We start from the raw sequence: 15,974 nt of genomic DNA on the forward strand, positions 1-15,974 counted from the left end.
ATACAGGAGGTCACACCGGGAACATTGAACACAGTATATGACCCCAACAAACTTACAGGTGAAGTGTTGCCTCCCCTAGAAGGACAGTTTAGGGCCTTGAATGGTGGAGAGGGAGGAGGTGTAGGGGCAGGTGTAGCACTTGTTCCGGTTGCAAGGATAAGTGCCAGGAAGGAGAACAGCGGGGAGGGACGAATTGACAAGGGAGTCGTGTAGGGAGCGATCCCTGTGGAAAGCAGAAAGTGGAGGGGAGGGAATGATTTGCTTGGTGGTGGGATTCTGTTGGAGATGGTGTAAGTTGCAGAGAATTATGTGCTAGACATGATGGCTGGTGGGATGGTAGGTTAGGACAAGGAATCCTATCCCTGGGAGAATGGGTGATTGCAGATGTGCGTGAAATGGAAGAGATGTGGTTGAGGGCAGCATTGATGGTGGAGGAAAGGAAACCCCTTTCTTTGAAGCAGGAGGTCATCTGCTTCATTCTAGAATCCTGAGAGCAGATGTGGCAGAGGTGGAGGAATTGAGAGAAGGAGATGGAGTTTTTACAAGTAACAGGGTGGGAGGAGGTATAGTCCAGGTAGCTGTGAGAGTCCGTGGGTTTGTAATAGACATTAGTAGATAAGCTACCTCCAGAGATAGAAACAGAGAGGGGAGGGAAGTGTTGGAAATGGACCAGATAAATTTAAGGGCAGGGTGGAATTTGGAGCCAAAGTGGATGAAGTCAACAGGTTCTGCATGGTACAGGGAGCAGCTCCAATGCAGTTGTCGATGTAGCGTAGGAAAAGTGCAGGATGGTCACCAACGTAGACTTGGAACATATACTCGTTCCAACTGATTGTAGACCTTGGGGGAGGGAAACCAGTATCCTTTGGAGGATCAGAGGTGAACAGAGTCAGTAGCTTTAAATTCTGGGTGTCACTATCTCACTGGACGTGTCTTGGACCCAATATTTAAATATAATTGCAAAGAAAGCATGATAGTAGTTCCTCAGAAGTTTGCAAAGATTCAGCATGTCATCGAAAACCTTGGTAAACTTCTATATATGTGTGGTGGAAAGTGTGCGGCCTGGTATGGGAACACTAATGCCTTTTGAGTGGAAAATCCTACAAAAGGTAGTTGATATGGCTCAGTACATCGCGGGTAACACCTTCCCAACCATTGAACACATCTACATGAAACATTGCCGTAGAAAAGCAGCATCCATCATCAAAGATCTTCACCTCCCAGACCATGCTCTTTTCTCACTGTTGCCATCAGGTAAAAGGTATAAGAGCCTCAGGACTCACACTACCCCTCAACCATCTGGAGCTTGAACAAAAGGAGATAGCTTTACTCATTCTTTTTCTGGTGTTTCCACAACCAATGGTTTCCCTTCAATAACTCTTTTTCTTGTTATTTCATACTTGTTATTTATTGCTATTTATATTTACATTTGCACAGTTTGTTGTCCAGTGATCCTGTTTACAGTTACTGTTTTATAGCTTTGCTAAGTATGCCTGCAGGAAAAAGAATCTCAGGTTGTATGTGGCGACAAATATGTACTCTGATAATAAATTTTACTTTGAACTTTTATATGCTGTGTATGATATATGTTTTGTAGGTGTGCTGTGGTGCGGAGGAACATTTCGTTTTGTTGTATATATGTACAGTCAATGACAATAAACTTGAACATGGACTTGATACTGGTTTTTATAAGGGAGGTTAACTTACTAACTGGCACACTTTTGAAGTGTGAGGGAACTGGAGCACCTAGAGGAAGGCCATGCTGTATCAGAGAGAATGTACAGATTCCATACAGGCAGACCCTAAGGATTCAAATCTAAGCTGGGTTAGACTATGAGTAGAATTAGGCCATTTGATGTATTGAGTCTCCCCCACTGTTCGATCATGATTGATTTATTATCCCTCTCAACTGCATTCTGCTGCTTATTCCCTGTAATCTTTGACACCCTTACTAATCACGAACCTATCAACCTCCGCTTTAAATATACCCAATGACTTGGCCTTCACAGTCATCCATGGCAGTGAAATTCCACAGATTCACCATCCTCTTGCTAAATAAATTCCTTTTCATCTTTGTTCTAAAGGGACGTCCTTATATTCTGAGGCTGTGCCCTCCTGTCCTAGATTCTCACAATTGAAAGCATCCTCTCCACATCCACTTTATTTAGGCCTTTCAATGCCTCTTACCATCTTATGTACTTATATCAAGTCATCTCTTATCCTAGATTGCTCAACCTATCCTCATAAAACATGCTTTCTAATCCAGGCAGCACCTTGGTAAATCTCCTCTGCACCCTCTCTAAAGCTTTCACATCCTTTCTATATTGAGGTGACCTGCACAATAGTTCCAGTCTGATCTAAGCAGAGTTTTATAGAGTTGTAACAATACCATACAGCTCTTGAACTCAATCCACCTTTTAATGGAGGCCTGCTCACCAACTTACCTGGCAACGTTATGGGATCTGTGGCCTACAAGATCCCACAGTTCGTCTGCAGTGCTAAGAATCTTGTCTTTTCCTTGTACTGTGCCTTTAAGTTAGACCTTCCAAAGTGCATCACTTCACAGTATTCTGGCTGAACTCCATTTGCCAGTTTTCAGTTCAGCTCTACATCCGATCGATGTGCCATGATAACCGACGACAATTTTCTGCATCATTCACAATACTATTAATCTTCTTTTAATAAATAAGCCTTTATTAATCAAATTAATATTTGCTTTGTACCAAAGTAAGTGATTTCAGATTTCTGTCTTGTACTCCAATTGTCATTCAAGTGTGGCCTTATTCCCATGAAGCCTCTATGCATCTACCCCCTGCTTGCAATCCCAAACTATCAAACTTGGACATCTGACTTATGGTCCCTTCAGCTGAATTGTTGATATAGATGTGTTGTTATTACATTAGTACTGATTCACATATTCTCCTACAACTGATGTAGTCAACAGCTCTAGTTCCCTGTTTTCTCTTTCCTTTTCAGTATTCGATAGATTTTGGTGAGATTCTCCCTCTCATTCTTCGAAACTCCAGCTAGAACAGGTCCAGAATCATCAAGCCCTCTACATATGTTAACACTTCCATTCCAGAATTACTCTCACAAACCTCCAATACCAGCACACCCTTTCTTAGACATGGATGATGAAACTTCCTCCAATACTCAAATATGGAGTCATAGGGAAAGGTTGAATAGTTAAGACTTTATTAACTGGAGCTTAGGACAGTGAGGGGAGATTTGATACAAGTATTCAAAATTATGAGGGGTATAAATAGGGTAGTGCAATCAGGCTTTTTTCTACCAAGTTTGGTGAGAAAAGAGCTAGAGGTCATAGGTTAAGGGTGACAGTGAAACATTTAAGGGGAACCTGGGGGGAACTTCTTCACTCAGAGGGTGGTGAGAGAGTGGAATGAGCTGCGAGTGGAAGTGGTGGATGTGGTATCAATTGCAACCTTTAAGAGAAATTTGGATAAGAAGATGGTTGGGAAGTGTCTGAAGGGCAATGGCTCGGGTGGGGTCAATGAGACTAGGCATTTTACTTCATCAGAACTACGTTCCAGATCAAAATGGTTGACAATTTCAGGACAGTGGAACAGTTGGCTGAATATTCTATTAAGAAAACTGCTATCATCCTATCATATTTCAGGAAAAACCACAAAAGACGGGTTGTTTTTGATATGTAACTGTTTAGTGTTGTGTGTGGGATTTTTATGTTTGGTATAAAAAAATCCAGGAGTTGAGGTAGACTTGAACAGTTTTGATTCTCTTGGCTTTCTGATCTATTCCTGTAGGACTTTATCTTCAGTTGTTTATGACTATTCTCCTTAGATCTCTGTAGCTATGTTTGAGAGGCATTTGGACAGACATGAACAGGCAGGAAGCGGGGAGGGATAAGGACTACATAGAGTCGGATGTTCAGTTTAAATTTGCATTGTGGTCGGCAAAGACTGTGTGAGCCGAAGGGTCTGTTCCTGTGCTGTACTGATGAACACTTAGTAGCTACTTCATTAGGTACATCTGTACACCTGCTCGTTAATGCAAATATATAATCAGCCAATCTTGGCAGCAGCATAATGCATAATGCATGCAGACATGGTCAAGAGTTTCAGTTGTTCAGACTAAACATCAGAATGGGGAAGGAATCTGATCTAAGTGACTTTGAGTGTGGAGAGATTGTTGGTGCTTGATGGGGTGATTTGAGTATCTCAGAAGCTACTGATCTCCTGGGATTTTCACACACAAAAGTCTCTAGAGAATGGTACATAAAGCAAAAAAAAATGAGCAGAAGTTCTGTGGGTGAAAATGCCTTGTTAATGAGAGAGGTCAGAGGAGAATGGCTAGACTGATCCAAGCTGGAAGAAAAGTGACAGTAACAGAAATAACCACGTGTTACAACAGTGGTGTGCAGAAGAGAATCTTTGAATACACATGTCGAACCTTGAAGTGGAGGAGCAACAGCAGTAGAAGACCACGAATATACACTTGATTGTCACTTTATTAAGTACAGGAGGTACGTAACAAAGTGGCTATTGAGTGTATGCTCTTGTTTTTAAATTATTTTCTGTTTCTGAAATGCTCAGTCTGCTCCTGCATTAAATGTCAGACTTTGGACAAGTTGAATTCCAGAGAATCGGGTAGATTTCAACTTGGTTGGAAGCACTTCACTTCTGAGTCAGACTCTTGCCAGAGAAACACTTGAGAACATAATCTGCTCAGCGGTTCCAGTGTGGTAATGTGGGAGGGCTTGCTTTGTTATAACTGGCATCACTGACTTGTCCTCACAGTGTTTCTATGGGTACTTAACCTTTCACTCAACTTTCTGAAGAGCACAGCATTCTCCTGGTTTTCGTTCATTGTCTATCATCAGTACTTGTTTGGCAGCTACTTCGGGAGTTAAGATTTCTTGTTTGTTTATTTATTTGTCTAGCTATTTAGATACAACACGGAATAGGTTCTTTGAGCAGCGCCACATAGCAACCCCCAATTTAACACCAGCCTAATTGTGGGACAATTTACAATGACAATTAACCTACTAACTGATACATATTTGGACTGTGGGAGGAAACCTGAGCACCTGGAGAAAACCCACACATTCCATGGGGAGGCTGTACAGAATGCTTACAGATGACTTTGGATTTGAACTCTGAACTCCAGTATCTCAAGCTGTAATAACGTCACACTAATCACTACACTACCGTGGCACACAAAAGTTGTTACAGAAGTCTGCTAGTATTGACCATTGGGTTCTCTATGATGACATTGGTGGACTATATTCATAATCCATCTTTGGTCTCTCAGTCATGTGCTAATCCATTTCAAAGGGGAGTTCCAAATCCACTTTGGTACTGTGTATAGGCCAGACTAGCTAAAGGTGACAAGTTTCTTCAAAGGTAATGTAGCAGTTTGCGTTAATAGAGAGGTACAAGACAATAATACCAGGGAGCAGAATTTTACTGAGATCGGAGGAAAGTATAGTAAAGGGGATGTCAGAGGTAAGGTTTTTATGCAGAGTGTGATAGGTCCATGGAACACATTGCCATGGGTGGTGGTAGAGGCAGATATAATAGGAGTGTTTAAAAAACTCTTAGATAGGCACATGGATGATAAAAAAAATGGAGGGCTATGTGGGAGGGAAGGGTTAGATTGGCCTTGGAGCAGGTTAAAGATTAGCACACCGTAGGGCTTGTATTGTGCTGCAGTGTACTCTTCTTAAAAAAACGACCATGACATGATCATGGCAAGTAGAATTAAGGTGAATCCTAAATATCTCTTGTAAGAGGGTAGTCGTCAGATATCAGAGGGGTAACCTACAGTATGTGTAGAGCTAGGGAATACTTCTCATTGGAATTCACCAGCTAAGATGACATGGAGGCTGGAGAATTAAGGGAGGAGTGTGCTGGTATTCTAGATTGGGTCTCTGTCAAGAAGGAAGACGAGTTAGAAGTGTTGGAGCATGTTAGGGTCAAGAAATGGTGGGTGATGAGATCAGTCCTCGGGTGTTAAGGGGAGCAAGGGGGAAATTGTTGGTGCTCTGCTGGAGCTTTGTATACCTTGGTTAACCTTGGCTGATCTGCTAGATAGTTAGAGGGCAGTCAGGACTTGCCTCGAAACTCCAGGCCAAAGAACCTTGCATCACTGAAAGGGCGATGTGGGAGAAGATTGTGTGGGACGGGATTTACTTGGAAAGGCAGGGATCGAATAAGACAAGTCATCATGTCTCACAAAACTGACTGAGGAGATAACTCAGCAAATTGATGAAGGCAGAGCAGTAGACATAGTTTACACGAACTTAGGGTTCTAACAAGCCCCACATAGCAGGCTGGTCCAAAAGTTCCAAGTACATGTGTATTGTCGTATACATGTATACCATCAAAGGAGATAAAGTTCCTGTAGACCAAGGTGCACAACACCGTACATATAACTCATGCACGTAACTCATAAAATAATATTTACCACAAATTAGTTAACAAATATTAAGTTGCATTTACAACACCAGTTAAAAAGTGAACAGTCTAACACTACTGGAGCTTCATACATGATGAGACCTGGGTGGTGGTAGGGAGTTCAGTAGTCTTACGGCCTGGGAGAAGCTGTTTTCTATCCTAACAGAACTTGTCCGAAAGGTACTATACCTCCTGCCTGATGGTAGGGGCTCAAAGAGATTATTGGAATAATAAGAGGGATCACTGATAATGCTAAGGGCCCTACAAATGCAGAACTTCTGATAAAATGTGCAGTGGGTGGAAGAGAGGCCCCGATTATCCCAAAGTCCTCATAGTTCTTTGTATGGACTTGCAGTCAGATGCCTTTCAGCTCCCAGACCAGATGGTTATGCTGCTGGTCAGGACACTGTTGATAGTGCTTCTGTAGAAATTAGTTAAAACAAAAGGATTTGGGGGAGCCTCACGGTCACTCACAGCAATGTCTTCAGGAAGTGGAGACTCTGCTCTGATTTCTTGACCAAAGAGGTGTTGTTGAGGGATCATTTGAAATTGTCAGCTATCTGTACTCCCAGAAACTTGTTGCTCCTGATTTTCTCCATTGTCGAGATGTGTATGTGCAATGAGGTGTGGTCAGCCTGCAACTTCCTGAAGTCCACAATCATTTCTTTGGTCTTGGAAAAAGAAGTACAGTTGACATTTCGGGCTGAAACCCTTCAGCAAGACTGGTGGAATGGGACAAGTGTTGGGACTTTTGCCTGTTGTCATATAAGATGTTTAGATGAGAATGTGGATGGTCTGATTAGGAAGTCTGCAAATGCCGCAAACATCCGTGGAGTCAGAGATAGTAAAGAAGGTTCCTAAGGATACAGTAAGACACAGATTAACTGGAAAGATTAACTGAATTTAATCCAAACAACTGAGACTTCCGTTGGTCAGCATCAACCATGTTGCATCCCAGCTATCTAGGTATGCAAGCCAGGGCAGTAAAATACAGAGAACGAGCTGCTGTTCATGTAGTAAGCTCCTATTTTGCACGCATTTGATGGATCCACAGGAACGGCACTGACCGATACAGTTTGTCACCAGCAGCTTCGTAGGAATTGCCAGTCAGCATTGAACTCAATGTGAAACTGCCTTAGGGACTCCATCTCCAGATTCTTTGCTTGGGATTTACTCCTGAAGACTTCCCCATGAGTGGGTATAGCCACAAGGCAGCAGAAGTTTGATAGCAGAGTTTTCCTTCTCCTAGGTGAGCTACCAACCACAGCTAACGAGCCCCATCTGCACAAAGCTATGGTTTAATGGTGCCAGTAACCCACCTTTGTGCCTTCTCCTGTCAGTAAAAACGGTTCTATTGGGCTTAGAAGTCACACATGATGGCCAGGAGCTGGACTTTTTAAGTTGGATGCCATTGGGAGCATTTAATAGATGGTGGAAGCTTATCCCCATTACCCTCAAGGTTGTAACAGCCTTAAGAAATTCAGGCAAGTGTTAGGTAATAAACTTTGGGAAGTTAACTTCAGGTGGACATATAGAGTAAATGACAGTGACCTTAGGAGCATTGAATTAGAGAGATACCTTGGATGCAACTTCACTGAGAGTGGTGACGTAAGGTGGAAAGGTTGGAGGAACAGACAGTCCTTATGCTTACTTCCATAAGTCAAAGGATCGAGTATAGGAGCTGGGGTTTATTTACATTGGTAGAAAACATTGAGTTGCTAGATGCACTGGGAATAATGTGTTCGGTTCTGGTCACCACACTACATGAAAGAGGTGGTAGTGATAGAGAGAATACAGCAACAATTTATCAGGATGTTGCCTGTAGTTAGGTCTTTTCAGTTGTAAGAAGAGATTGGTTAGGCTGGGATGATCCGTTGATTCTTATTGGAATGTTTGAGGCTGTGGAGTGACCTTACAGAGGTTCATAAAATTATCAGAACATCGATAGGATCATTAGTCCAAATCTTTCTCCCAGGGCAGGCGAGTCCAGAATAAGGGGACACACGTTGAAGGGTTGCAGTTGTTTGGAATGATCTGCCAGTAGAGGTGGTGGAGGAAAAGGTTTTGGACAGGTTCTTGGATGGGATATGTATCTAATGCCAGCCACTGGAGTTAGCGTAGATCAGAATGGACAAGTAGGTCAAAGGGTAGGGAATCGTTCAAGGCCAGTGAATGGTGGTTTGGGTTGTAGCAAAATTCTGCCTATTAGACGTATTGGGGATGTGTAAAATGAGTGCATGTATTTATCTATACCCCTCATAATTTTGTATACCTCTATCAAATTGACTCTCAGTCTTCTACATTCCAAAGAATATAGTCCTAACCTATTCAACCATCCCCTATAACTCAGGTCTTCGAATCCTGACAACAACCTTGTAAACTTTCAGTGTACTCATTCAATTTTAACAATATCTTTCCTGTAGGTAGGTGACCAAAACTGCACACAGTACTCCATATTAGGCCTCACCAACATCTTATACAACTTCAACATTAATATCCCATCTCCTGTACTCAGTACTTTGATTTGTAAACGTCAATATGTCAAAAGTTTTCTTTACGACCCCATCTATCTGTGACGCAGCTTCCAAGGATTTATGGACTAGTATTCCAAAATAATGATAAATGATGATTTGTATCATACATCAATACGTGATATATTGTTCCTTAAGACCACTGAAACTCAGACCATTGAGCCTAACATCAATGGAAGCATTTCTGAGAGACAGAATCTACCTGATGGAGGTTTATAAAATCATGAGAGGTGTAGATAAGGTGAACATTCACAGTGTTTTTTTTTCCGGGGTAGGGGAGTCCAAATCTAGATGGTATAAATTAAAAATGAATGAAGAACCACATTTCCACCCAGAGGGAAGGAGGTATCCATACCCAGTTGGTAGAGGTGGGTACGATTACAAAGTTTAAAATAATTTCATGGACCAATATCATTAAAGTTAAAGGGCAGGGCCTCCAGGGTTATGATCTTAGGACTGGTACCTGTGCCACGTGCTAATGAGGCCAGATTATACAGTTTAATACGTGGCTAAGCAGTTGGTTTTGGGGGGGGGGGCGGGGGATAAGATTTTTGGATCATTGGGCTTTCTTCCAGGGAAGGTGGGACCTGTACAGAAGGGACAGTTTGCACTTGAACTGGAGGGGTCTAATATCCTAGTGAGAAGGATTGTTAATGATGCACAGTGGGTTTTAAACCTAGAGTTGCAGGGGGAGGGGAACCAGAGTGCCAGAATAGTTGGTGGAAATTTTGTGGAGGCAGACAAAATTAGGTTGAGCATATTGCAACTGAGCTGCATATATTAAACTGCAAGAAGTATCATAGGAAAGGTGGATAATAGTGCTGAACATGAGGCAGCTGGTTTATAAACAGAGGCAATGTGTAGTGAGGAGAGGCTGTTGACAGGGCAAGATTGCAGTCAACAGGATGAGCTGCAATGTAAAAGGCGGATAAAATCGAAAAGGGTGAATGCAGGACTGAAGATATTGTATCCTCATGCATGCAGTATACGGAATAAGGTAGATGGACTTGTAGCATGCACAGAATGCTGGAGAAATTCAGCAGGTCTGGAAGCATCTATGGAAAAAAGTACAGTCAACATTTTGAGCCGGATCGTCAACTGTACTCTTCTCCATAGGTGCTTCCTGGCCTGCTGAGTTCCTCCAGCATTGTGTCTGTGTTGCTCTGATTTCCAGAGTCTGCAGATTTTCTCTTGTTTGTGAGATGAACTTGCAGTATAGTTACAGGTTGGCAAGTATGATTTTGTAGTCATCACTGAATCATGGCTGAAAGAAGCTTATAGTTGGGAGCTTAATGTCCAAGGAGACATATTGTATCGAAAAGATATGCAGGAATGCAGAGGGGGGAGGTGTTGCTTCTTTGGTTAAAAAAATAATGAAATCAAATCATTAGAAAGATGACATAGGGTCGGAAGTGGTTGAATCATTGTGGATAGAGCTAAGGAACTGCAAGGGTAAAAAGACCCTGATGGGAGTTGTGTACAGATGCCCAAACAATAGTAAGGATGTGGCCAACAAGTTACTATGGGAGATAGAAAATTGATGCCAAAAGGGCAATGTTACAATACTCATGGTGGACTTCAATTGGGAACATCAGGTTGGTGCAGAATTGCAGGAGGGGGAATAGCTAGAGTGTCCATAAGATGGCTTTTTAGAGCAGCTCATGGTTGAGCCCACGAGAGGATCTGCTATTCTGGATTGGGTGTTGTGCAATAAATCAGAACTGATTAGAGAGCTTAAAGTAAAAGAGCCCTTAGGGGCAAGTGATCATGAATATGATCGAATTCACCCTGAAGTTTGAGAAGGAGAAGCTAAAGTCAGATGTATCAGTGTTACAGTGAAGTAGAGGGAACTACAGACGCATGAGACAGGAGTTGGCTAGAACTAATAGGAAAAGAATGCTGGCTGGGTTTATGGCAGAGCAGCAATGGCTGGAATTTGTGGAAGCAATTTGGAAGGCACAGGATGTATACGTCTGAAAGAAGAAGAAGTATTCTAAAGGAAAGCTGTCACAACTGTGGCTAACAAGAGAAGTAAAAGCCAAAGAGTGGGCATATAATAGTTCAGCAATTAGTGGGAAGTTAGAGGATTGGGAAGTTCTTAATAACCAACAGAAGGTAACTAAGAAGTGATTAAGAAAGTAAAGATGGAATACGAAAGGAATAAGCTAGCCAATGATATTAAAGAGGATACCAAAAGTTCCTTTAGATACATAAAGTGTAGAAGACGAGAGTGGATATCAAACCGCTGGAAAACAATGGTGGAGGCAGTGGATGGGGGAGAACAAAGTAACAGACAAACTGAACAAAGATTTTGCATCAGTCTTTACAGTGGATGACACCTGCAGGATGGTGGAAATTCCAAGTGTTGGGGGCATGAAGTGTGTGAAGTTACCATTACTAGAGAGAAAATTCTTGGGAAACAAAAGTTGTGAAGGTGGATAAGTCACCTGGACCAGATGATGTACACCTCAGGGTTCTGAAAGGAGTGGCTGAAGAGATTGTGGAAGCATTAGTAATGATTTTTCAAGTATCAGTAGATTCTGGAATGGTTTTGGAAGACGGGAAAATTGTAAATGCCACTCCATTCTTCAAGAAGGGAGAGAGGTAGAAGAAAGGAAACTATAGGCAAGTGGGAAGATGTTGGAGTTGATTGTTAAGGTTGAGATCTCAGGGTACTTGGAGGAAGATGATAAAATAGGTTGTATTAGCACGGTTTCCTCAAGGGAAAGTCTTGCCTGACAAATCTGTTGGAATTCTTTGAAGAAATAACAAGCAGAATAGACAAAGGAGAATCGGTTGATGCTGTGCACCTGGATTCTTAGAAGGCCTTTGACAAAGTGCCATGCATAAGGTTGCTTAACAAGCAATGAGCCCATTGTATTACAGGAAAGGAACTGGCATGGATAAAGCAATGTCTGATTGGCAGCAGGCAAAGAGTGGGCATAAGAGGAGCCTTTTCTCGCTGGCTGCTGGTGACCAGTGGTGTCCCACAAGGAATTTTGTTGGGACCAATTCTTTTTATGTTATATGTCAGTGATTTGGATGATGGAGTTGATGGATTTGTTGCAAAGTTTGCAGATGATATTAAGATAGGTGTAGGGGCAGTTAGTTTTGAGGAAGTAGAAAGGCTACAGGAGGATTCAGACAGATTAGGAGAATTGGCAAAGAAATGGTAAATGGAATAGTTTCGGGAAGTGTATGGTGACACATTTTGGAAGAAGAAATGAAAGAGTTGACTATTTGCAAAATGGAGAGAAAATACAAAAAACTAAGGTGCCATGGTATTTGTGAGTCCTTGTGCAGGATTCCTTAAAGGTTCTCCTATATCTTATGGTCTTATACTCCTGTGGATTTATGCAGGGCGCCTGCGGTTGGGATCCCCTGGATTAGAGAGAAATGAGTCAGACACGGGTAGATGGGACTTGCTCCAGTTAGATCTTTGGTCACCATGGTCGTATTGATGCAAAGGTTTGATTTCAACGCTGTATGACTCTGACACTATAATTCTATGAATATAGAGCACTGGTACTTTCACAAGCTACATACAATGTACTATTTATTTCCACACAGCCCACTCGAGTGAGGCGGAGGAGGAAGATGATATCAAAGTGTCAGCTTTCAGCGTTGACTTGAAGGAGCTGCTTCCCAGTGTGAAGGTGTGGTCTGACTGGATGCTGGGCCACCCGGATGAATGGAACCCACCACCAAACTCGCTCATTCTGTCAAAGGAGTACGTTGTTTTAATCTCTCCTTACACTGCAGAACAGAGAATATTTGTTTATTCGCTCTCTGATGTTTGGGTATTGGTAAGTGGGAGGCCTTCAAAGGAGAAATTTTGAGAGTGCAGAGTTTGTATGTTCTGGTCAGGATTAAAGGCAAAGTGAATAAGAATAAGGAACCTTGGTTCTCTGGGGATATTGGAACTCTGATAAAGAAGAAGAGAGAGAAATGTATGACATGTATAGGAAACAGGGAGCAAATAAGGTACTTGAGAAGTATAAAAAGTGCAAAAAAGTATTTAAGAAAGAAATCAGGAGGGTTAAAAGAAGACATGAGGTAGCTTTGGTAGTGTCGTGGTTACTTGAAATGACCAGGAGACGCAGACAATTCTTCGAGAAGTTTAAACCTTTATTTGCAAACAAAGGCTGAGGCAATCAATGAACTTGTCACCGAAAGCCCACCGAGCTCCGGTGTACAGCATTCTTTATAGTGATTTCTTATCTCAGTTACATTTCGGTTTTATCAGCATACCCAATCAATTTTTAGTTGCATATCTTCTGTACATTAACTAATCAATCGCTCTTGCCTAGCTCTTGGTGCGCCACCAGTATTTCTTTCCAGTTCACATCTTGGGCCTCATTCCTAGCCACGGTTGTTTCTCAGTCAGCCTCCCTTAACCTCCCTCACATTACATTTCCTGTTCATACCATCCTGTCTGCCACCGTTATCTCTTCATAAGCCATTCTACTGTATAATATATGGGGTGCATTTCAGCTAATTAGTGCTGCTAAAGATAAACAGATGTTCTTTAACTGCCATAGTATGTAGCTAAGAGAATACATGGTATCTAGTAAAACAATACATAGTAAAATGTCTCTAGTAAAATAATACATAGTAATATTCAGTACATAGGAGTGATTACATTGTATAGTAAATAGCTAGTACATAGTGATTATATTTCAGGTATATTTCTCAATAGTAGTCAAGGTGAAGGATAATCCAAAGAGCTTCTACAGGTATATTAAGAGCAAAAGGATAGTAAGGGATAAAATTGGTCCTCTTGAAGATCAGAGTGGTCAGCTATGTATGGAACCAAAAGAAATTGGAGGGGGATCTTAAATGGGTTTTTTGTGTCTGTATTTACTAAAGAAACTGGCATGGAGTCAATGGAAATAAGGCAAACAAGTAGTGAGTTCATGGAACCTATACAGATTGAAGAGGAGGAGGTGCTTGCTATCTTGAGGCAAATCGGTATAGATAATTCCCCAGGACCTGACAGGGCATTCCCTCGGACCTTGAAGGAGACTAGTGTTGAAATTGTAGGGGCCCTGGCAGATATATTTAAAATGTCGGTATCTATGGGTGAGGTGCAGGAGGATTAGAGGATAGCTCATGTGGTTCTGTGGTTTAAAAAAGGCTCTAAAAGTAATCCAGGAAATTATGGGCCAGTAAATTTGACATCAGTAGTAGGTAAATTATTGGAAGGAGTACTAAGAGATAGGATCTACAAGTATTTAGATAGACAAGGACTTGTTAGGGAGAGTCAACATGGTTTTGTGCATGGCAGGTCATGTTTAACAAATCTATTAGAGTTTTTTGAGGAGGTTACAAGGGAAGTGGATGAATGGAAGGCAATGGATGTCGTCTACATGGACTTCAGTAAGGCCTTTGACAAGGTCCCACAAGGAAGGTTAGTTAGGAAGATTCGGTCTCTAGGTATACTTAGTGAGGTAGTAAATTGGATTAGACATTGGCTCAATGGGAGAAGTCAGAGAGTGGTAGTGGAGGATTGCTTCTCGGAGTGGAGGCCTGTGACTAGTGGTGTGCCACAGGGATCAGTGCTGGGTCCATTGTTATTTGTCATCTATATCAATGATCTGGATGATAATGTGGTAAATTGGATCAGCAAATTTGCTGATGATACAAAGATTGGAGGTGTAGTGGACAGTGAGGAAGGTTTTCAAAGCTTGCAGAGGGATCTGGACCAGCTGGAAAAATGGGCTGAAAAATGGCAGGTGGAGTTTAATACAGACAAGTGTGAGGTATTGCACTTTGGAAAGACAAACCAAGGTAGAACATACAAGGTAAATGGTAGGGCACTGAGGAGTGGAGTAGAACAGAAGGATCTAGGAATACAGATACAAAATTCCCTAAAAGTGGTGACACAGGTAGCTAGGGTAGTAAAGAGAGCTTTTGGTACATTGGCCTTTATAAATCAAAGTATTGAGTATAAGAGTTGGAATATTATGGTGAGGTTGTATAAGGCATTGGTGAGGCCTGATTTGGAGTACTGTGTGCAGTTTTGGTCACCAAATTACAGGAAGGATATTAATAAGGTTGAAAGAGTGCAGGGAAGGTTTACAAGGATGTTGCCAGGACTTGAGAAACTGAGTTACAGAGAAAGTTTGAATAAGTTAGGACTTTATTCCCCGGAGCATAGAAGAATGAGGGGAGACTTGATAGAGGTATATAAAATTATGATGCGTATAGATAGAGTGAATGCAAGCAGACTTTTTCCATTGTGGCGAGAAAAAAAACAGGTCATGGGTTAAGGGTGAAGGGGAAAAGTTTAAAGGGAACATTGGAGGGGGGCTTCTTCACACAAAGTGTGGTGGGAGTGTGGAATGAGCTGCCAGATGAAGTTGTAAATGCGGACTCACTTTGAACATTTAAGAAAGACAGGTACATGGATGAGAGGTGTATGGAGGGATATGGGCTAGGTGCAGGTCAGTGGGACCAGGCAGAGAAATGGTTCAGCACAGCCAAGAAGGGCCAAAAGGCCTGTTTCTGTGCTGTAATGTTCTATGATTCTATGGTTTGAGAGCCAGGTTAATATGTTGAGTTTAAAAATCAGTTCAATGCCCCTTGGCTTTCCATTCAGCACTCAGTTTCTTTGTCAGATCATGTTTGTGCTTTAACTGAGCTGATGGGCTTATGGAGTAGTTTTCAGAGTTTCTGACCCAAGCTGTCTTCTCATTCACTGTGACTGATTGGGACACTTCTGGTCGCATTCTTCTAACATGGCTTCCAGACTCAGATTAATAACATAAGGTTTCTAACATAATCCCTCTAAACTTTTCTTCGCCACGTACAGTACCTGTTCATTGTCTGCACCTTTCCTAAACATGTAACTGTCCATTGTCTATACCTTTCCTATCCATGTACTATATCCATCCATTGTCTATACCTTTCCTATCTATGTACTATATCCATCCATTGTCTATACCTTTCCCATCCATGTAACTGTCCATTGTCTATACCTTTCTCATCCATGTAACTGTCCATTGTC

The 15,974-nt window shown here is 41.9% G+C and overlaps 1 protein-coding gene across 1 annotated transcript in view; it reads left to right on the forward strand.

Moving 5' to 3' along the window:
- The window catches only part of LOC132396189 (telomerase-binding protein EST1A-like), a 259,324-nt gene that overhangs the window by 21,780 nt on the left and 221,570 nt on the right, over positions 1 to 15,974 (forward strand). Inside the window, exon 2 of the mRNA XM_059973746.1 lies at positions 12,536 to 12,695. Within this exon, the coding sequence (XP_059829729.1) occupies positions 12,637 to 12,695 (59 nt within the window). The 5' untranslated portion in view covers positions 12,536 to 12,636. The remainder of the gene's footprint in view (positions 1 to 12,535; positions 12,696 to 15,974) is intronic.

This window comes from Hypanus sabinus, chromosome 6 (assembly GCF_030144855.1).
Source record: "Hypanus sabinus isolate sHypSab1 chromosome 6, sHypSab1.hap1, whole genome shotgun sequence".
Taxonomy (NCBI): Eukaryota; Metazoa; Chordata; class Chondrichthyes; order Myliobatiformes; family Dasyatidae; genus Hypanus; species Hypanus sabinus.